Genomic DNA, 18,840 nt, shown 5'->3' with positions numbered 1-18,840 from the left:
TTGGAAAAACATAAAGTATTATCCAAATGTATGGTAGACCTCTTCATGCAGACAAATGTTTATTGACAATATCAGGCCAGATCAATTGGAGTAATGCTCCACAAACTTTAACTTGTCAAGAAGCACCTGGAGATCTTTGTAGCTGGAGGCGGGGAGGTTGGTCTGAGACTCTTCCTAACAAGCTCCCAGGTGTCGCGGAGTCAGTCTGTGTGTTATGATTAAAGCACACCGTAAGTAGCACTGGGTTAGAAAGTTTACACCATAAGTGGGGGGAAAAAAAAAATTTCTTTCCTTTGTTGTATTTAGTATTTCTTGAATGAGTGTAGCTCAATGAACAATTGGATGGAATACGAAGTGCTATCCAGATATAAAGAGACTTCAGTAGGTATTTTAAAATAAGAGGTCTGAAAAAGGTTTTCAGACAAATTTCCCTGTGACGAGCATTGAGCAGGTGGGAAAAAAGAGGAGGGGTGGGAGTATTTCAGCAGAGAAGACTGCACGGTTTTCTATTACGCGGCACCGAATGTTGCAACAGTACTAAATTCCGTACATGCAGAGAACAGTCACTGGGCTGCTAGGTGCCTGATTTATGTGTTCCTCAAAGTAAAATCCGAGTTACTTTTTTTTTTTTTTTTTTTGCAGCGTCAGCTGAGCGTTTCGTTTCATGATGTTTTGTCCTTTTTGCACTTTTTTTTTAAAAGTCTAAGGTAGGGGGAACCAAGCCTGCTGGTGGGGATTTCGGAGAAGTCTTGAATTCAACTGCAAATGCCAGTGCCACCTCGGAGCCTCTTCCGGAGCAGACGCAGGGGGGCCTGTGAGGTGCTTACCTGTGTGATGCCGCCCACTGCCAGCCGCTGCAAGCAGCATCCAAGCACATCATGTCAACACTCATTGCTCTCAGTTCCCACCGGATGTGCTTTTACTTAGCTTTACATGTTTATCTGACCAAATAGTTTGTGGGTTGAACACCATAAAAGTATCTTCACCTCTGTTCCTGGGAAACACCCTTTCATGTGCATTTAAGGCCCCCGATATAGGAAACACTGTTGTAAAAACACATGTAATACCTGGGGATCCTCATTAGAATGATCCAAAAATCGTCAGGTTTCTCTTAACTGCTTTCCTACTTTATAAAACTGCTCTGGATCTGGGATGTCAGTTTGATCTTTGTCTTCAAAACGATTTTCTTTGTTTTCTCTTTGAACCTCTGTATATTTGATTGCTAACTAAAATTTAAAGTTCTCTGAATTCTGGTTATTAAAAGTTTTGGCATAATTTTCTTTACCTCCAAGGGAAGAGTTACCAGCTACAAAAAATATTTTTGAGTAAACATTCTGGTATGAGGTATCTTCTATCGTGTGTGTCTGAAGACAGCAGACTAAATAAATCAGCTCTACATCCAATTTGTTATGGTTTGTAAGTGACAACATGTACAGCAATTCAAACTCCTAGGTGACTCCAGAGTGGAACCATCTTATCCGTGTCACCCTTTGTGACAGTAACCATTTTAGTGTATTTGTTATTATGCCATTTATATCAACTTATTTTTCACAAGATTAAATTTTTAGTTTCAGAGTAAATTGCAAAATAACATTCTGAAGCAAGCATACTGTAATTCTTAGTAAGTTGAAATATGAACACTCTCAACAAATGTTCCATTCGAAAGCCTGGAAGATTTTTAGCTGTAATCAATCACGTTAGGGGAAACATTGCTGTCTTCATTTAATTCATTCAGCACCGTTTAAAAATAAGCACACAAAGTTGTAGGACTAAAAAACTTGAAAAGATTTTATAATAAGGGGTTGGTGGTAACTCCTGAGGATTTAATGCATTAATGAAAATCAACACACTGTTTTTTACTTACTTGTTTTCAGTGTCTTAGAAATTATACAATGATACTGTAGACATTGCCCCCTATTTTGAAAAAATGGCAGGGCTGAATGAACCAAAGCCTCTCAAAGTATCTGCATGGAGGCCAAGGTACTCTATTCTAATAGCTACTTATTCATCACTATTACCTTTTCATTATTCTGTGTATGGTTATGGCCTATAATGTTGTATTTGTTATTTATCAAGTTGTGATTGTTTTATTGTTTATGCCAAATGTTAATTGCCAAGCTTGGAGTGACCTAAGGCATTTTTTTAAAAGCATGACTAGATTTACTTCAGGATAAATTATCTTATGAAAACCAAATTTGAAAAGCCACAAGTGTCGATTGTCATAAGTAACATGCTACCATTCTTGATTGCTAGAGCTTTTGTTATAGCACTTTAGATGCAACTGAAAATATGCTCTATTAAATGTGAAAAGCCTAATAAATTCTGTATATCAGTAGTATAGGTCTCAATATTTATTGTGAGACCAATGGTCTGGAAACAGCTTGTATTAAATAATCAACTGGTGTCTATGCAAAAAAAACACAAAAACATTATTTTTACTATCTGCTTTAAATCACTGCTTAATGGTGTTAGACTAACATATAAATTCTTTCCTTAAAGAGGCTTTAAGGCAAATGTCCTAGTTGTTGAAGCATTGTCCTGGAGGAGTGGATCTGTAGAAATTTGTCTTTTTATAGAAATACTCTGGTTACTCAGCATAACTGTTAAGTTATTTTTTTCCAACTAGTCTTTCATTTAAAAAAAAAAAATCACAACATCATCTTTTCATCACATTGTTTCTTGGGTGTCCTGCCCCATTACTATCTTTCAACAAGACAAAATGGAGTAAGATGGAAATTTCTTTAGCTGAGTGAAATATACTCAAATCTTTTTACTTTTTTAGTGAGAAATGATAGCACAAGGGTTGGAAAATGGGATGGGTGTATGTGGGTATTGGTGATTGTTGTGAAAAAAACTGGGGAATCACTTTTCAAGACATCTACCTGTATTTACTTTTTAAAATGATTTAACAGATTGCAAAGTACTCTGTATTTTAGAAGAAGGAGTAAAAAGCGAGAGGATATTTAGAAAAACAAACATTGGACTTAGAAATATTATTCAAAATAGTCTTTGTGGAAGATTCAATATTACAAATTCACAGATATTTAACAAATTTGGATTATCATAGCGATTACTAAGAATACCAGAGAGGTCCTGGTCACTCTATTGAATTTTGTGTTTGACACTGTGAGGAAACAGCAACTTGAGAGTGAAATCTCACATACTGAAGAATTCAAGAAGTGTAATAGAAGAAAAATAATCCCAGAAATTAACCCGTTTTTACAAAAGAATGTCTTCAATTTATGGAGTTTGCAGAAAATAAAGCAAGAATTCTTATGTTTATGAGGTCAAAGGAATCAATAAAAGAGAGGAGAATTCACTGGATTATCATTTTAGTAACTCAAACTATTGAAATAGAGAAAATACATCTTTAATTTGGAATCACTGTCTCTGGATCTGTTAATTAAATGCACACTGTATTATTATTATTTTTTTTTTTTGTATAGTATTTGAAAACAATAAAAATTCTGTAATTTGGGTATGGGTCCTTTTGTATGTATTACCTGTCAAGGAAAGAGGTGAGTCCATTATACAACTTCTGTCTAGACACTTCATATCCTAGATATGGAAAAAAAAAACCCTAAGTAGCTGTATGGAATCAAGTGTGTCAAACAAAATTGAATAAGCTACATGTTGACTGTAAGTGACTTTGCTGTATCTAGGCAGAGGAGTTGCTGCATAAAGTCCTATGTCAGGATCACATGTGTTTCTTTATAGCTCTTAAGACCCAGATGAAAAATCAGATTGTTTTGTGAAGAAACATTTGGCCATTAATTCGGGACTGTCCCATTGTAATTGGATTAATTATAGAGACCATGTTGGGTTAGAGTTAATATAAAGCATTATCCCTTTGGGGGCACCTGGGTGGCTCAGTCGGTTAAGCATCCAATTCTTGACTTCAGATCAGGTCATGATCTCATATTTCATGAGATGGAGCCTCACGTCAGGCTCTGTGCTGACAGCACTGAGCCTGTTTGGGATTCTTTCTCCCACTCTTTCTGCCCCTCCCCCCCCCATAAATAAACTTAAGTATATATATTTAAAGCATCACTTTTAAGTAAATTTGCAAACCTTATACAAGTAATTTCCATATTCTGATTCTGAAATCAAAGTGAACCAAATCAGAATGAGCCAAAAGAACTCACTCTTAGTTTGTAAGCCTCCAGAGGGCAGGACCTGCAGGTACCTATCACCTGCCAGGACTTCATACTTAAATAAATGCTATTTGGTGACTAAAATTCTTGCCAACTCTCCTAGGTAAATTTTATTACATAATGAGGTTGGTTGGTAGTGTGATTCTTTTAATTTGGTGGTTTTCCTAGCATACAGGAAAGCCTGACAGTTTTGTAATTGTCAGTTCAAAAGAATAGGCTCAAAGGAATATTTATAAGTGGGTATGATCTTTTGCTTTAATACTCATGATGCTCCTGATGCTTTGGTCTTCCCCTTGGTTTCTAGGATCAGTTCTCTATTCTTATTTTTCAGTTTGACTATTTTCTGATAATCTCTTCTTCCAGTTTCCTTAATGTTATTCCCTATCCCTATTGATCTACGTGGACTCTTTCAATGATTTTATTTATCTCTATGGCTGAAATGACCATCTTTAGAGTAATACTGTTATCTCTACTTTCCAGGTTTTTATGTATGCTTAAGAGGCATGAACTTCTAATCACTTCCTGGTCACCTCCACCCAGACATTAATAGCCAGTATTTATTAAGCTTTCAGTAAGTGTTGGGCATTTTCACTCATTTCCCTTAATTCTTTCCTCAAGGATGTGGCAGTGTAACCATTTTATAAATGAAATTACAACCACTAGATAAGGAGCCATTTTCTGTTTACTTTCCTTGTCATCCACCATTACTAATATTTTTACATGTACTAACAATTTGCAAGCTACGTAGTAACAATTTACAAGCTACAGGGAAAGAGAGGCCTGTGTTTTTAATAAAGCAAGAAAGAACGCATAGTGCAACCAGTAGAACAGGATCAGAATCCCTAAGGTGCCATCAAGATGTTAAAATACTCCCATTAGAGCTGATGTTACAGTTGGTATAGGCTAGGACAAAGTGTGTAGATATCTCCTTTTAGATTTGTCCAGTCCTTAAACTACTGATGCTCTACCAAAGGTAAAGAACTAAGCATAACTTGAAGTCAGTTGATACAAACATTTATACATTAAAAACCTCAGGATTTGTCCTAAAATGCCCATTCTCATAATCCTCAAGGAATTTGTCATCTGACTGAGGTAGGATATGAATATCATACATCTATTGAAATTTAGGGCTGGGACCTTCGTAATCCCATGTGTTCTGTAGCTATTGATTTAGTTAAATTTACAAAGCACTTAAAATTTAGCAGAGGGGTTAATGGATTGGATTTACAAGTGAGGAAGTCAACATTAAATTGGTTTGCCGGAGATCAGGGTTACAGTCAGACCTAGAACTAAGGGGTTCATAAGGTCACTGGCCAATGCACTTTACAATTTACCACTTTTTCTTCAAGGGAAGTATAAGTAGAAATAGCCACCGATAATAATGCAAACACGTTTCAGGTAAGACTTCATATATGGTAAAAGGAAATAAACGTATAAATATGGTGTTAGGCTGGGTTTTGAAAAGGGACAAATTCTGGGAATTAACGTTGGTGGGGAAAAGGGGAGAAAATCATGAGTGATGGTGTGGTCTCTGGTGGTGCAGGTTTAGGCACATTCTGAACTTTAATTCCTTAGATGGAATTGTAGTTATCTACAAATGATAAAAACGTCTTAGATTAAATTTTGTAACGTCAGTGGACTGATCTCAGAAGTGAAAAAAACAACCTTGGCTCCAGGATTTCATAAACGTTCGTTGAGCCTTATTACGTGCCCAGTGTCAGGGACCCAACAGCAAAGAGTTTACAAATTTGGGACAGCGGACGCAAAACAAATTATAATTAAACCATAGACCATACTGAAAATGCTACATGGTATAAAGAAAACCAGGAGAGTCCGACAGTGCGTTTGGATTTCCAATTCTAAATATGGTAATCAAGGAGAACCTATTTGAGCAGAGACCCGAAAAACCGGTCTTCCGGCCATTTGGAGAAAAAACACAGGCGGCGGGGCTAGCAAGTGTCGCATTATAAGAATTTACAGCAGGACAAGGTTCAAGCGATGCCCTGGGGAACGAAATTCCTACGAGTCAAAAACGCTTTCCGCGTAAAATTTAGCAGATCGCGGTCAGCAGGCGGCCCCTCGGGCACCAACGATTTAATCCACCGATTGTAGTTTAACCATCTGCCCCCCCGCCCCCCCCCCCCCCCCCCCCCCGCATCAACTGACTACAACATGCCCAGGGATCATCAGGGCTCTGTAAGTGGGTGGACCATTCGCTGCTCCGCCCCGTGACCTGCGCGCTTGCGGAGAGGTACAAGGTCAGAGGTTGCGGAGCCGTCATGGCGGCGCTGTGCCGGACCCGTGCAGTCACTGCCGAGAGCCATTTCCTGCGAGTGTTTCTCTTCTCTCGGCCCTGTCGAGGCGCAGGAACTGAGAGTAGCTCCGGGGGTGAGAGTTCCGACTCCCCAGAGCCTAAAAGGCGCCCAGGCGGCTTCGCGAACGCTTTGGAGCGGCATTCAGAGCTGTGGCGAAAGGGGGAGCTCCCGCAGAAGAGAGTGAGTTGCGGCACTACGCCAGACACACCGTCGACCCGGCTGGGGTTTGAGGCGAGCTCCGGCGTGGTGGGTGGGGCGGGAGTCGGGGCGGAGCCTGGTCTGGGAGGTGGAGCTGGGGTCAGGGGTGTGTCTTGGCCCTGCAACGGGCTACTTGGAACCAAGAGAGCTCTTGGTATGTTTCTCGGTTGGTTGTACTTCCTGCGGCCTTTACCTGCTTTGTCCCCACTCTTTTTTGCGCTCGTCTTCCTGGGTGAGTGCTGGAAGGGAAAACCGCAGGACGCGCTACCAGTTCGGCGATCTGGGGAGACTCCTGGGACTCAAAGACGAATTGGGCTCTACCCCGGGAGAGGCAGGCCTCTCTGCTATTGGAGTCCTTTATACACAGAAGTTCCAGCGTGGAGCTTGGTGTCTGGTGTACGAGGCTCTTTATAAGTATTTGTTAATTCAGTGGATAGGTGGAAGAGAATTACTGTCTCTACGAACTTGAGCAAGTGATTGATCAATGCTTCGCTTTCCTTTTCTGTAAATGACGTTAAAAATTTTTTCCATGTGTTTCAGGCAATAGTTTGTAAAATACGATGAAATTACTAGATAAATGAACTGGAAGTGATAGACATAAATACGAGACACATTTTTTTAAATGTTTATTTTTATTTTTGAGAGAGAGAGAGAGAGCGCGAGCGCGCGCGCGCGCGCGAGCGGGGGAGGGGCAGAGAGAGAGAGAGGGAAACACAGAATCTGAAACAGGTTCCAGGCTTAGAGCTGTCAGCACAGAGCCGGCCGCTGGGCTCGAACTCGTGAATTTCGAGATCACAACCTGAGCTGAAGTCCTGAGCCGAAGTCTTAACCGACTGAGCCACCTAGGCACCCCAATGAGACACAATTTTTTATTACTAAATTCAGCAGACATGAAATTGGATGTGTGACCATGGTAAATTATGTAAAAATAAACACTCTCAATTTTTGTACTTTCTTTGGAGGCCAGCACCAAACAGTTCACAGACAGGTTGTGTCCTGGATTATAGGAAACTACCTGGAATTTAGTAAATAATTGTTAATAGTTATTGACAAAAATTTCCTAAAATCCAGGGATTAGGAGAAGCCTGGTGCATTAGGTTTCTATTTGCTGCCCTAACAAATTACCACAGATTTAGTGGTTTAAGACAACAGATTTATTATTTTTAGTGCTGTAGGTGAGAAGTCTGACTGATGTCTCACTTGGCTAAAATCGAGATGTTGACAGGGTTGGTTCCTTTCTGTGGGTGGGATCTGTTTTTTTGCCTTTCCAGACTGCAGAGGATGCTTGCATTCCTTCACTTACTGTCCCCCTACACCATTTTCAAAGCCAGCAACAGCCCATTGAGTTCTTCTCACATCCTATTGCTCTGACTTCTCTTCTGCCTCTTCCATTTTTAAAGACTCTTGTGATGACTTTGGGCCCACCCAAAGTCTGTAACATAGTCACAAATTCCAGGGATTAGGATGTGGACATATTTGAGGGGGCATTATTTGTCTACCGTACCTGGAGAAGTCATAAAATCCGAGAAGAATGCCAGTGACTGACCTGAAGTTGACTGTTGGATGGATTTAGATCCATCCTTGGTGGATGGCTTTGAGGATTACGTGTGGTAAAGTAGGAAACATAAGTGTAATTCATTTACATTCCCCAGATATTTATATAGATAAGGGATTTCCCTATTTCTCATCTTCCATCATTTCTCATTTATACCCCTTCCTCCATGCTTTATCACAACATTCCAAACACCTTCAGAAACTACCAGAAAATACTTCTCAACTGCTGAGTTAATTGTGGCAAGAGTGAAATTGTAGCATTGTATGTATTGTATTTGAAACCCCACATGATGACCATACTTGCGGATTTCATATGGTAAGCAGTAATGTTTGTTTACTGAAGGAACCAACCAAGGTATTTGAGAGTGATCAGGATTCCATTACCTTCCTTTCCCTTTAACTTTTCAGTCAGTTAAGCATCCAAGAGGAAGCTGGAGGGTTTCTTGGCATTCCCAGCATATCAGAATTGTTCAGTCCAGCTCAGGCTGAGTGGAGTCTCTCTGGGCAATTGTTCTCTACCAAACACAGTTTAGAAAATATTATTCTACTAGGTGGAGGTTAAATATGTTTGGTTGTGACATGCTGGTTCACTTATTATTCAGGATTTTTCAACATCTTGGTTTAATGGAAGGAAGGAAAATTCCCTGGGGAGGGGGGTGATCAGGAGGCTGGGCTGTAGTCTCCATTCAAAGAGTTGGTAGTTTTGGAGCATTTACAGTTACATGGATCCCTTTACTCGTTCTTTAAAAAAAAAAAAAAAAAAAAAGTTTGTTTTGAGAGAGAGAGTGTTTAAGCAGGAGAGGGGCAGAGAGAGAATCCTTAGCAGGCTTCGTGCTGTCTGTGAGGAGCCCAACTTGGGGCGGGATCTCACAACTTGGGGCTGAGATCATGTACTGAGCTGAAAACAAGAGTCCGACGCTTAACCGACTGAGCACCCAGACTCCCCCCTCGCTCCGCCTTTACCCATTTTTAATTGATGCTGCTGACTCCAGTTGCTCCCTGGTCTAGGCCATTATATACAGTGGACAGTTACCTTCCTAAAGTTGGGCAGATTTAATGAGATACTCTTTTTGCTTTGGTTGAGAATCTTGTAAAGCTTCCTTTGCACTGTCTGCAAGATTAAATACACATCATTCCATCATCAGCCTGCTGCCTGCTGTACAGGACCCAGTCCAATACAGATACTAGTTTCCATTCAGTTTCAGAAGGTCAGTATTCAGAGACTGGTTCAGCCATCTTGCTAGTTAACTTTGGACAAATTACTTAGCCTATCTTAAGTTTGCTTTCTTATCTCAAAATGGGCATAACTCTCACTGGGGTTATGGGAGAGTTTGCATGAAATAAAACATTTGAAGTGCTCTTAGCCCAGTGACTGTTGCAGAGTCAACTTTAGCTCACTCAGTACATTTTAGCTCTTCTGTGGCCTTAGCTTTCAGGATTGCATGTTCTTTAATGAAATCCTACTGCTTACCTAAATAATTATTAATAATTAAACTTAAAAAAAAAACCTGTCCTTCTGTTTAATCTCAATTTAAGGTTATTTGTGGTCATTAATATGTTAACTTGTGGGTCCAGAGCAACGTGCATACTTCAGAACAAAGCTTTTCCTGGCTTTTTTCCCCACTAGAATATAAATTTCAGAGGGGAGAGAAGACACCTTGTCTGACTTGTTCTGTTACATCCCTAGCACCTTGGCCTTTAGTGGGCACTCAATAAATGTTTGCTAAATGGGTGAATGAAAGAATAGTGCACATAGTGCATATTTGAAATTTATTATGCCTGGGCTGTCTAAATTGAAATCTGTGTTAACTGCTTACAAACAGTTGTCTAGCTAAGAATAGTGCAGGTTTTAGCACATCTATTAAGTGTGCTTGTCCAGAATAGTAATTGAGCAAAAACAATTTTAAGAGTAATAAAAGTGAAAATACATTAGTTTTAGTGTTTATTGGAAGTTTTTAGTGCTTTTCTGACTTATATTTATAATGAGCAATATGAGTGGTTGTTAGGTGTTGAAAGAGATTCAACTTTATGAAAAAGCTTTTGCTTTACTTTGTGAAGTTTCTGAATCTATTAATTGGAAAAATATCCTGAGTTTACAAGATGAATAAAGTTCATCTTTGTTCTATGATCGAAATTTTTGAAAAAGTATAAAAATAGTATTTGCTTACTTTAAAAGGAAAATTCAAATAGCATTGAAGATTATAAATGTGAAATGTAAAAGCCCTCTTTTCCTTTTTTCCCCTCACTTTCCAGGCTGGGAGTATGTATGTGTGTTTGTTCTGTGTTGTTGTTGTGGTTGTTGTTGTTTTTGAGTTGTCACACAAAGGAAACTATTTGCAGCAAATAAGGAATGCCTTCAGAGTGTGTTTAAAAAATTTTTTTTAATGTGTATTTTTGAGTGAGAGAGAGAGAGACACGGAGCATGAGTGGGGAAGGGGCAGAGAGAGAGGGAGACAGAATCTGAAGCAGGCTCCAGGCTCTATGCTGTCAGCACAGAGCCCAATGTGGGGCTTGAACTCACCAACTGGGAGATCATGACCTGAGCCAAAGTCGGACGCTTAACCAGCTGAGTCACCCAGGCGCCCCTGGAGTGTATTTTTAAAATGCGTACTTCATACCTCCAGAGATTTTATATGTACATTTATAAGTGCAAGCTAATTATTGATATATATACTTAAAAAAGCCCACAAATTGGTTAGTACTGTTGTGAATTACATTATTACTGTTTTAAGTGTGTAAGTTCTGGGGGCTCCTGGGTGGCTCGCTCAGTCGGTTAAGCGTCCGAATCTTGATTTTGGCTCAGGTCATGATCTCACCATTCATGAGACTCACAGTTCATGAGATGGAGCCCCGTTTTGGGCTCCGTGTTGACAGTGAGGAGCCTGGTTGGGATTCTCTGTCTCCCTCTCTCTGCCCTTTCCCCACTTGCGTTCTCTCTCTCTCAATATAAACAAATAAATGTTAAAAAAAAAAAAAAGCATAAGTTCTGGATTCAGATAGTCTCGGTTTGAATCCTGGTTCTTCTGTCATTTACTAGCTGTGTTTTCTTGGGTAATTACTTAATATACGTATATCTTTTCCCTTTCTGTAAAAATTCTTTGTCATGAAATTATTATGAGATTAAATGAATTTATTATTTAAACACTTAGCACAAGTGTCTGATGCTTAGTAAGCACCCAGTATATTTTAGTTGCTGCTGCTGAAAATTGCTGTTTTCACAGAAGTATAACTTTGAATATTTTTTCTTATCATTACATATGTGTAATGTATATACACCTCATTGAAAAAAATTTGCTTGGTGTTCCATGGTATAGATGTACTGTAATTTATTTAATGAGGCCTTTATTAATGAGATTCTAGATTGTTTTCTGCTTTTTTTTTTTTAAATACAGACCTGCTACAGTGAGCATTTACATATTTTTTGCATACTTATAGGATATATGCTGGGGCAGAAATGTACAGGTAATTTGAGCTTTGGTAGATAAAACCTGTTTGCACCACACTCCCACTTGGAATGCATGACAATGCCTGTTTCCTCACCTCTTTTTCCATATCGGATATTTCTTGATATTGAGCCCTTAAAACAAAATACAGAAATTGGGAACTGGGGTTGTTATTCTTCACCACTGATATCAAATTGTGATTTTTATCACAATAACTTCATGTTCACATTTTTTAAAACTTTTTAAAAATATTCATTTTTGAGAGAGAGAGAGAGAGGGGGGGGGGAGAGAGAGAGAGAGAGGGAGGGAGGGAGGGGCAGAGAGAGAGGGAGACACAGAATCAGAAGCAGGCTCCAGGCTCTGAGCTGTCAGCCTAAAACCTGATGCGGGTCTTGAACCCTCAGACTTAACCGAAGTTGGCTGCTTAACCATGGCACCCCATCATCACGTTTTTTGACTTCATAATAAGTAAGTGCTATCAATTTGAGCCATAAAATATACTTTATCCTCAGAAAATGCTACATTTATGTCATATATATTGGGTTTATATGTAAGATTTCATTTGTAAAACAGTTTCTGCTCAAAAATATTTCTCTGTGTAAGTAGTTTGCTGTTGCTTAAACAAATCATTGTTGTTGTTTTTTTTTTCCTTTGGTCTTTGTTCTTTCCCCTGGAATTAGCTTCTGTACCTGCAAATTCCATTGTAAAAATCATCTCTCCACGAGGCGTTTATCATCTCATCAACCAGGCAAAACTCCTTTTGAATGTTCTGGAACTTTATTTGATATTCCCTTTATGGTACACACACAACTCTTAAGTTATACTGAATTCATTGGAGTACTTGTTCTATCCTGTTCTTTAGATTGTAGTTCCCTGGAGATTAGGAATCATTTTTTTATTCACTCTTTTGATTCTTTGCATAATGCCTTACACATAAGTTAGGGACTAAGTATGTATTTGTTGATTCAAATTGGAATTAAATTTATACAGTTATAATATCTTGGGTGACCTGTTATTAGATTTAACAATATGTGTGTATACTCAACAATGTAGGTTGAAATTATACCCATTGATTTAATTCTTATCCTTGCCAACGTAGTGCCAACGTAGGTATGTGTATGTGTACCTCCAGAAGTAAGTGCTATTCAGTAAGAGCGAGGCAAGTTTTTCTCAAAAAGGAACATTCCCTGTGGGGGTGATTTAATCAAGGACAGCTCATCATGAAATACTTACCCTAAGATTTTACTGAAGCTACTAGTTAGAGGGATCTCAGATTTAAAGGACCTGAAATGCTGTTGTTTGTAAGTGCCATCCTCATCCCATGCTTACTTACCCACTTCTGTTTTTCTTTGGTTTATTACCTTTAATACTGGTTTATCTAGCTATCTCTTCAACTAGTTCTTTGTGGGGTTTTTTTGAGGGTAGGAACCAATTCCTTTCATTTTTGTAGCCAACATACTCTTTTTTTTGAGAGAGAGAGAGTGCGAGTGAGTGAGGGGCAGAGAGAGAGAGGGAGAGAGACTCCTGAAGTGGGGCTCAAGCTCACTGGATGTGGGACTCGAATTCATGAACTATGAGACCATGACCTGAGCAGAAATCAGATGCTTAGCCAACTGAGCCACCCGGGTGCCCTCAGCATGACATACTCTTATGTATAGACGACCTGGTAAATGTTTGCTAAGTATGTATGCATATATATAAAATATATATTTTTTAATGTTTTTATTTATGTTTTTATTGTTTTTCTTAAATGTATGTATGTATGTGTGTATGTATGTGTGTATTTAGAGCATGCACAGGGGACGGGCAGGGAGAGAGGGAGACAGTGAATCCCAAACACGCTCTGGACTGTCAGCGCAGAGTCCAATGCAGCGTTCTATCTCACAACCCTAGAGATCAAATATCGAGTCTGACGCTTAATCAGCTGAGCCATCTAGGTGCCCCTGCTATGTATATATTTTTTAACTTAGATACATTTTCCTCTTTTTTTTTAAAAGAAATATTTTATTTTTATTTATTTTCTAAAGATTTTTTTTTTTTTTTTAATGTTTATTTATTTTTGAGAGAGAGACAGAGACTGAGTGGGAAGGGGCCAGAGAGAGGGAGACACAGAATCCGAAGCAGCTCCAGGCTCTGAGCTGTCAGCACAGAGCCTGACTCCGGGCTCCAATTTACAAACCAGGAGATCATGACCTGAGCCGAAGTGGAATGCTTAACTGACAGAGCCACCCAGGCGTCCCTAAAGAAATATTTTAAAACCTCTGATGCTGTTATGTCACTTACACAGTAGAGATTTGTAGAATCTGTTCAGCCAATTGGAAGCTATGCTATAGCAGATGACCCATCTTTTAGCCACAAGGTGGCAATAGTTGAGCAAATATTTAGTTTTCTGCTTTGTGAATAATACTGTTTCTCAACGGTAGAGGGTAGCATATGATTTTCAGCACATTGAAAAATGGTTTGCAAGAGGTTTTGAGACCACACGGTAGAACGTTTTATTCTTTTAAGATAAGAGAATAACATTTTACTATGTTAGTTTATTTACATAGAATAGTAATGTTACAAGACAGTTTATATTTTTATCTTAGCAATATATTAGCTTTCATGCAGGTTTTAAAAAATATTGTTTTTCACTTTTTCATGAATATTTCTTACTGGTATTTTTTATTTCAAAATGTTGGAACGTTCCAGACAGAAGACAGAACATATAAGTCAGATATTTTATTCTCCCAGAATACCAAAAAAATCCAAAATATAACTTATTTAAAGGATTTGTTTTAATATCAGGGGGAAAATTCTCTTATTTTTAGAGTAAATTTTAAGCCTACTAAGTTCCTATAGTAGTAATATTCTTTAGTTTTATTTACCCTTTTTTTCTCACTAGTTTTATATTGACGACTTAAAAATTGTACCAATGTTTTATTCTCTTTATTTTTTTTTTAAGTTTATTTATTTATTTTGAGAGGGAGAGAACAGGGCAGAGAGAGGAGAGAAAGAATCCCAATTAGGTCCTACACTGTCAGTGTGGAGCTCGATGCGGGGCTTGAACTCATGAACTGTGAGATCATGACCTGAGCTGAAGTCAAGAGTCAGATGCTTAACCAACTGAGCTACTCAGGCACCTTATACCAGTATTTTATGTAGGGGTACCTGGATGGCTCAGTCGGTTGTGTGACCAACTTCAGCTCAGGTCATGATCTTATAGTTCGTGAGTTTGAGCCCCTTGTCAGGCTTTGTGCTGACAACTCAGAGCCTAGAGCCTGCTTTGGATCCTGTGTCTCCATCTCTCTCTCTCTGTCCCCCTCCTCTGTCTCTCTCTTTCTGTCTCTCTCTTTCAAAATAAAACATTAAAAAAATTAAAAACGAATATGTAAAGGAATGTTGAAAAAGATTTCCGATTTTAACCATGGTGCCAGCTGGTTTTTACATTATGAAATTCTAGGTGAGTTATCCCTAAGTTAGTAAGAAAAGTCTTTTGAAGTGTTTAGTTTCACAGTGGAGTCTAACATTTTCAAAGCATGTTTAGAGAAAATTACTAGTCAAAAAAACGATAGGAGTGAATTGAAGTAGGTATAAATCTCTAGGAAAAAGTCAACACTTATAATATGCTTATAAATTATACTATACATTTCCTAAAGTAAAAGATAAATATATTCTAAATATATTCTGTATGTATTTTGTTTCATGGGTGGTCATATGATCTGATCATACTCTTTCAGGTTGTTTAGTGACTTCCCAAGTCAGCATTAACTTTGTGTATCTTTATTAACTTTCATTTTTGCTCAGAAATCTCCATTCTTTTAAGGTGTTTGGGTATTCTTTTTTTTTTTTTTCAAGGTTATATTGAAATTTCCTCTTTTGATTATGTAATAATTTTAAAAAATGTTTTAAAGCATTTTTTAAACACTTTTATTTTAAGTAATCTCTACACCAGTGTGAGGCTCAAACTCACAACCCCAGGATCAAGAGTTGCATAGTCTACCGTCTGGGCCAACCAGGTGCCCCTATGTTAATAATAATTTTTAAAGTTGTTTTTTTTTAATGTTTTTATTTATTTTTGAGACAGAGAAAGAGCATGAACAGGGGAGGGGCAGAGAGAGAGGGAGACACAGAATCTGAAGCAGGCTCCAGGCTCTGAGGTGTCAGCACAGAGCCCGACGCAGGGCTCGAACCCACGGACCGTGAGATCATGACCTGAGCTGAAGTCAGACGCTTAACCGACTGAGCCACCCAGACGCCCCAATAATAATTTTAATAACATGATTATGTCCCTTAAGTTTGCTTTTATCTGGTGGCATTAAATAACAAATGAAATAAAGGAAACTATCACGGTTGAGTGGAGCCTGGTTTGTAGGGATTTGGGAATAAAATTAAGCAATGTTGGTTCATTTTGGATTTTGCCTTGCTTTTTAAAGCACTCTGCTCTTGGCCACTGTCAGATAATCAGAGGTGGACTTCCATTCCAGGAGTCACAGTTCAGCAGCTCATCTCTGGCTGGTTACCCAAATTGAGACAGTTGGGTTCTACTAAAGGACATATGTGTGCACCAGCACACAGGGGATTCATCCCAGAGAGATGAAAAGTTACGTTTATATAAAAACCTGTATATGAATGTTCATAGCGGCTTTATTTGTAATCACCAAAAACTGGAAACAGCCCAGATGTTCTTCAACTGTTGAATGATAAAACAAACTGTGGTACATCCATACCATGGAATACTACTTAGAAGTAAAAAGTAATAAATGATTGATATACATAACAAATTGAATGACTCTCAGGGGAATTATGCTGAGTGAAAAAAGCCCATTCCGAAAGGTTACACAGTATGAGTCTGTTTATGACACTCGTGAAATGACAAAATTATTGAGATGGAGATCAGTGGTTGCTAAAAGTTAGAGATGGGGGTGGAGATCAGAAGGAAGATGGGGAGTTATAAAAGCGCAGCATGAGGTATCCTTGCAGTGACGGAACTGTCCTGTAACGTGACTGGTGAATGCATGAATCTTCACATGTGATAAAATTGTGTAGAACTAGATACACATACAAGTAATTGGGTATAAAACTGGTAAAAATGTGAATACTGTTGGTGGATTGTATCAGTGTCAGTTTCCTGGTTTGGTATCTTATGTGGTCTCACAAAATGTTAGCCTTGGGATAACTGAGTAAAGGGTGCAGGGGATCTCTGTGTATTATTTCTTTTAATTACATGTGAATTTACAATGATCTCAAATTAGAAAGTTGAATTTTTTTAAAAAAGGATTATTTCCCTAGTCTGTCAGGCCCAGCACTGGTAAGACTAGTGAATTCCCTAAACATGAGCCCATGATCCCACATCATTTCCGTAAAATGATTTCTTTGGTTAGAAACTGCTGTGTGGAATACCATGACAATGAATAAGAGATTCTGTAAGGTGGGTGGTGGTTTTGATAGAGCTTTGTGGGCAGGAAAGGCAAATCCATATTTAGAGTAAGTGTTTATTCCAGTGATAATATATCACTGTCCTTTCTATGTAGAATGGCTCAGCATAACCTGCTACCAGGTAGCAATCTGATCATTTCAGGGAATGATGCTATATTGGAAGCTTATTGTTGGTCTCTGCTGTTGGCATATTGGTCATTTAGCAGTGACTGTAGCCAGATTAACATGGGTGACTAGAAGTCAGTGTTTCTGAATCAATGCATAACCTCCATCCCACGAAAATTCAGGGACCTGCCACCTTGGTGAAATTTTTCATTGGTTCGCGGCCTCTGGGATATGTTGAGATACCCCTCTTACCACTAAGACAGAAGCACATCCCTGCTCCTGTGGCACCTTTGTTATTGAATGCATTGGTGGGGGACAGGAATAGCTGGGGAAAGAGGTTGACATCCACAAGACTGGTTATCATCCCCTGGTTATTAAGATTCTTTCTGCTAAAGAGATCATTTACATGTGACTCATTTATTTTCTCACTCTGCCCATTCAGAGAGGTCTATCCACATACCTCTTTCCCAGACCTTGCCATTTATTTCTCACTCATGTGCCTTCTAAATCCCTGACCACCCAGCAAAATCATTGGTCACTTCACACAGATTAATATAGATCCATACCTTAGGTTATCTTTCCTTCCAGGCAAAGAGATCAGGTACACTGCTCAAAGTTCTGTCCCCTGGGAGGCTGTTCCTTTATCCCTGTCCTTCAGGGCCACTCTAGCTGCATTATGATTCACCTGGAGAGGTCTGGCAAAATCTCCATTCTACAGCTTTATCTGCTATAGATACTTGAAATACTACCACATCTGCAGGGTCTTAAAGCCCAGGTAGTAGAGTAGCTTGCCTGGTAGTCTGGACCTATTGTAGAGCTTTGTCTTATTCTGAGCCTTCTTCAAAAAACTGGCAGCTTTTTGGGTCACTTTGGTAAAAGAGTTGGAGAAGAATGTCCAAATAAGGTATTTCTTGCCTCCAAAATTCAGAGACCCAGTAAGCACTGCACGTCTCTCTTAGTGGTAAAAATGTCCCAGACCACTGGCCTCCTAGGAATTTCACCAAGGCCCAGCATTTTTGTGAGATCTATTTCCTACCCTCTAGCATACATGTGTCTTACCATGTGTCTAGAGTAGTTGCAACTTCCCGCTTCCAAGTCCAATCAGTATGTGTTACAGACCAATATGATGTCCGGTGGAATGAAGCAGCAAAGCCCCTGTATGCTAGTTTATGACAGAGCTGGTGAATTGATGTAACTCTGAAGTATGTGTTGTTTACTATTAGACCTAGAAAAAGAAAGCATTTGTCAGATCACTTAGCGCATACCAGGTGATAGGGGGTATTTGATTTGCTCTAGCCATGAAACCACATCTGGAATAACAGCTGTAGTTGGAGTTACTACTTGATTAAGTTTATGGTACTAAATTAGCACTAAGACCCATCTGTTTTCTATAGGGCCACATAGGCAAGTTAAGTGGGAATATGGTAGAAATCACCATCCTGCATCTTCTAGGTCCTTGGCACTAATCATTGCAGTGCCTCCGGGAATGTGGTATTACCTTCAATGTACTTGTTTGGCAGGTAGATGAAGTTCTAATATTTTCTGCTTCTCCTTTCCAACTTTAATAGCCCTCACTGCACAGATTAAGGAACAAATGTGGGCATTCTGCCAGTTGCTGAGTAAAGCTGTTCCCATTATGCATTCTAGAACTTG

General features: G+C 38.9%; 2 protein-coding genes across 7 annotated transcripts in view; both read left to right on the top strand.

Moving 5' to 3' along the window:
* Positions 1–3,479, top strand: part of TPD52 (tumor protein D52) — a 109,916-nt gene extending 106,437 nt beyond the window's left edge. For 4 of the 6 annotated variants that reach the window (XM_060610776.3, XM_060610782.3, XM_078441421.2 and 1 more), the window contains one exon: positions 702–3,479. In XM_060610776.3, the coding sequence (XP_060466759.2) occupies positions 702–818 (117 nt within the window). In that variant the 3' untranslated portion in view covers positions 819–3,479. Of the gene's footprint in view, positions 1–642 lie in introns of all 6 variants that reach the window. The other 2 variants (XM_078441422.1, XM_078441424.1) reach the window with 1 other exon arrangement.
* Positions 3,480–6,385: 2,906 nt separating this feature from the next.
* The window catches only part of MRPS28 (mitochondrial ribosomal protein S28), a 106,392-nt gene continuing 93,937 nt past the window's right edge, over positions 6,386–18,840 (top strand). Inside the window, exon 1 of the mRNA XM_078441425.2 lies at positions 6,386–6,649. Coding sequence (XP_078297551.1) covers positions 6,434–6,649 — 216 coding nt within the window. The 5' untranslated portion in view covers positions 6,386–6,433. The remainder of the gene's footprint in view (positions 6,650–18,840) is intronic.

Source organism: Panthera onca, chromosome F2, assembly GCF_046562875.1.
Source record: "Panthera onca isolate mPanOnc1 chromosome F2, mPanOnc1 haplotype 2, whole genome shotgun sequence".
NCBI classification, from domain to species: domain Eukaryota; kingdom Metazoa; phylum Chordata; class Mammalia; order Carnivora; family Felidae; genus Panthera; species Panthera onca.
The sequence above is the reverse complement of the archived record's forward strand: the minus strand, read 5'-3'. Positions and strand labels throughout refer to the sequence as shown.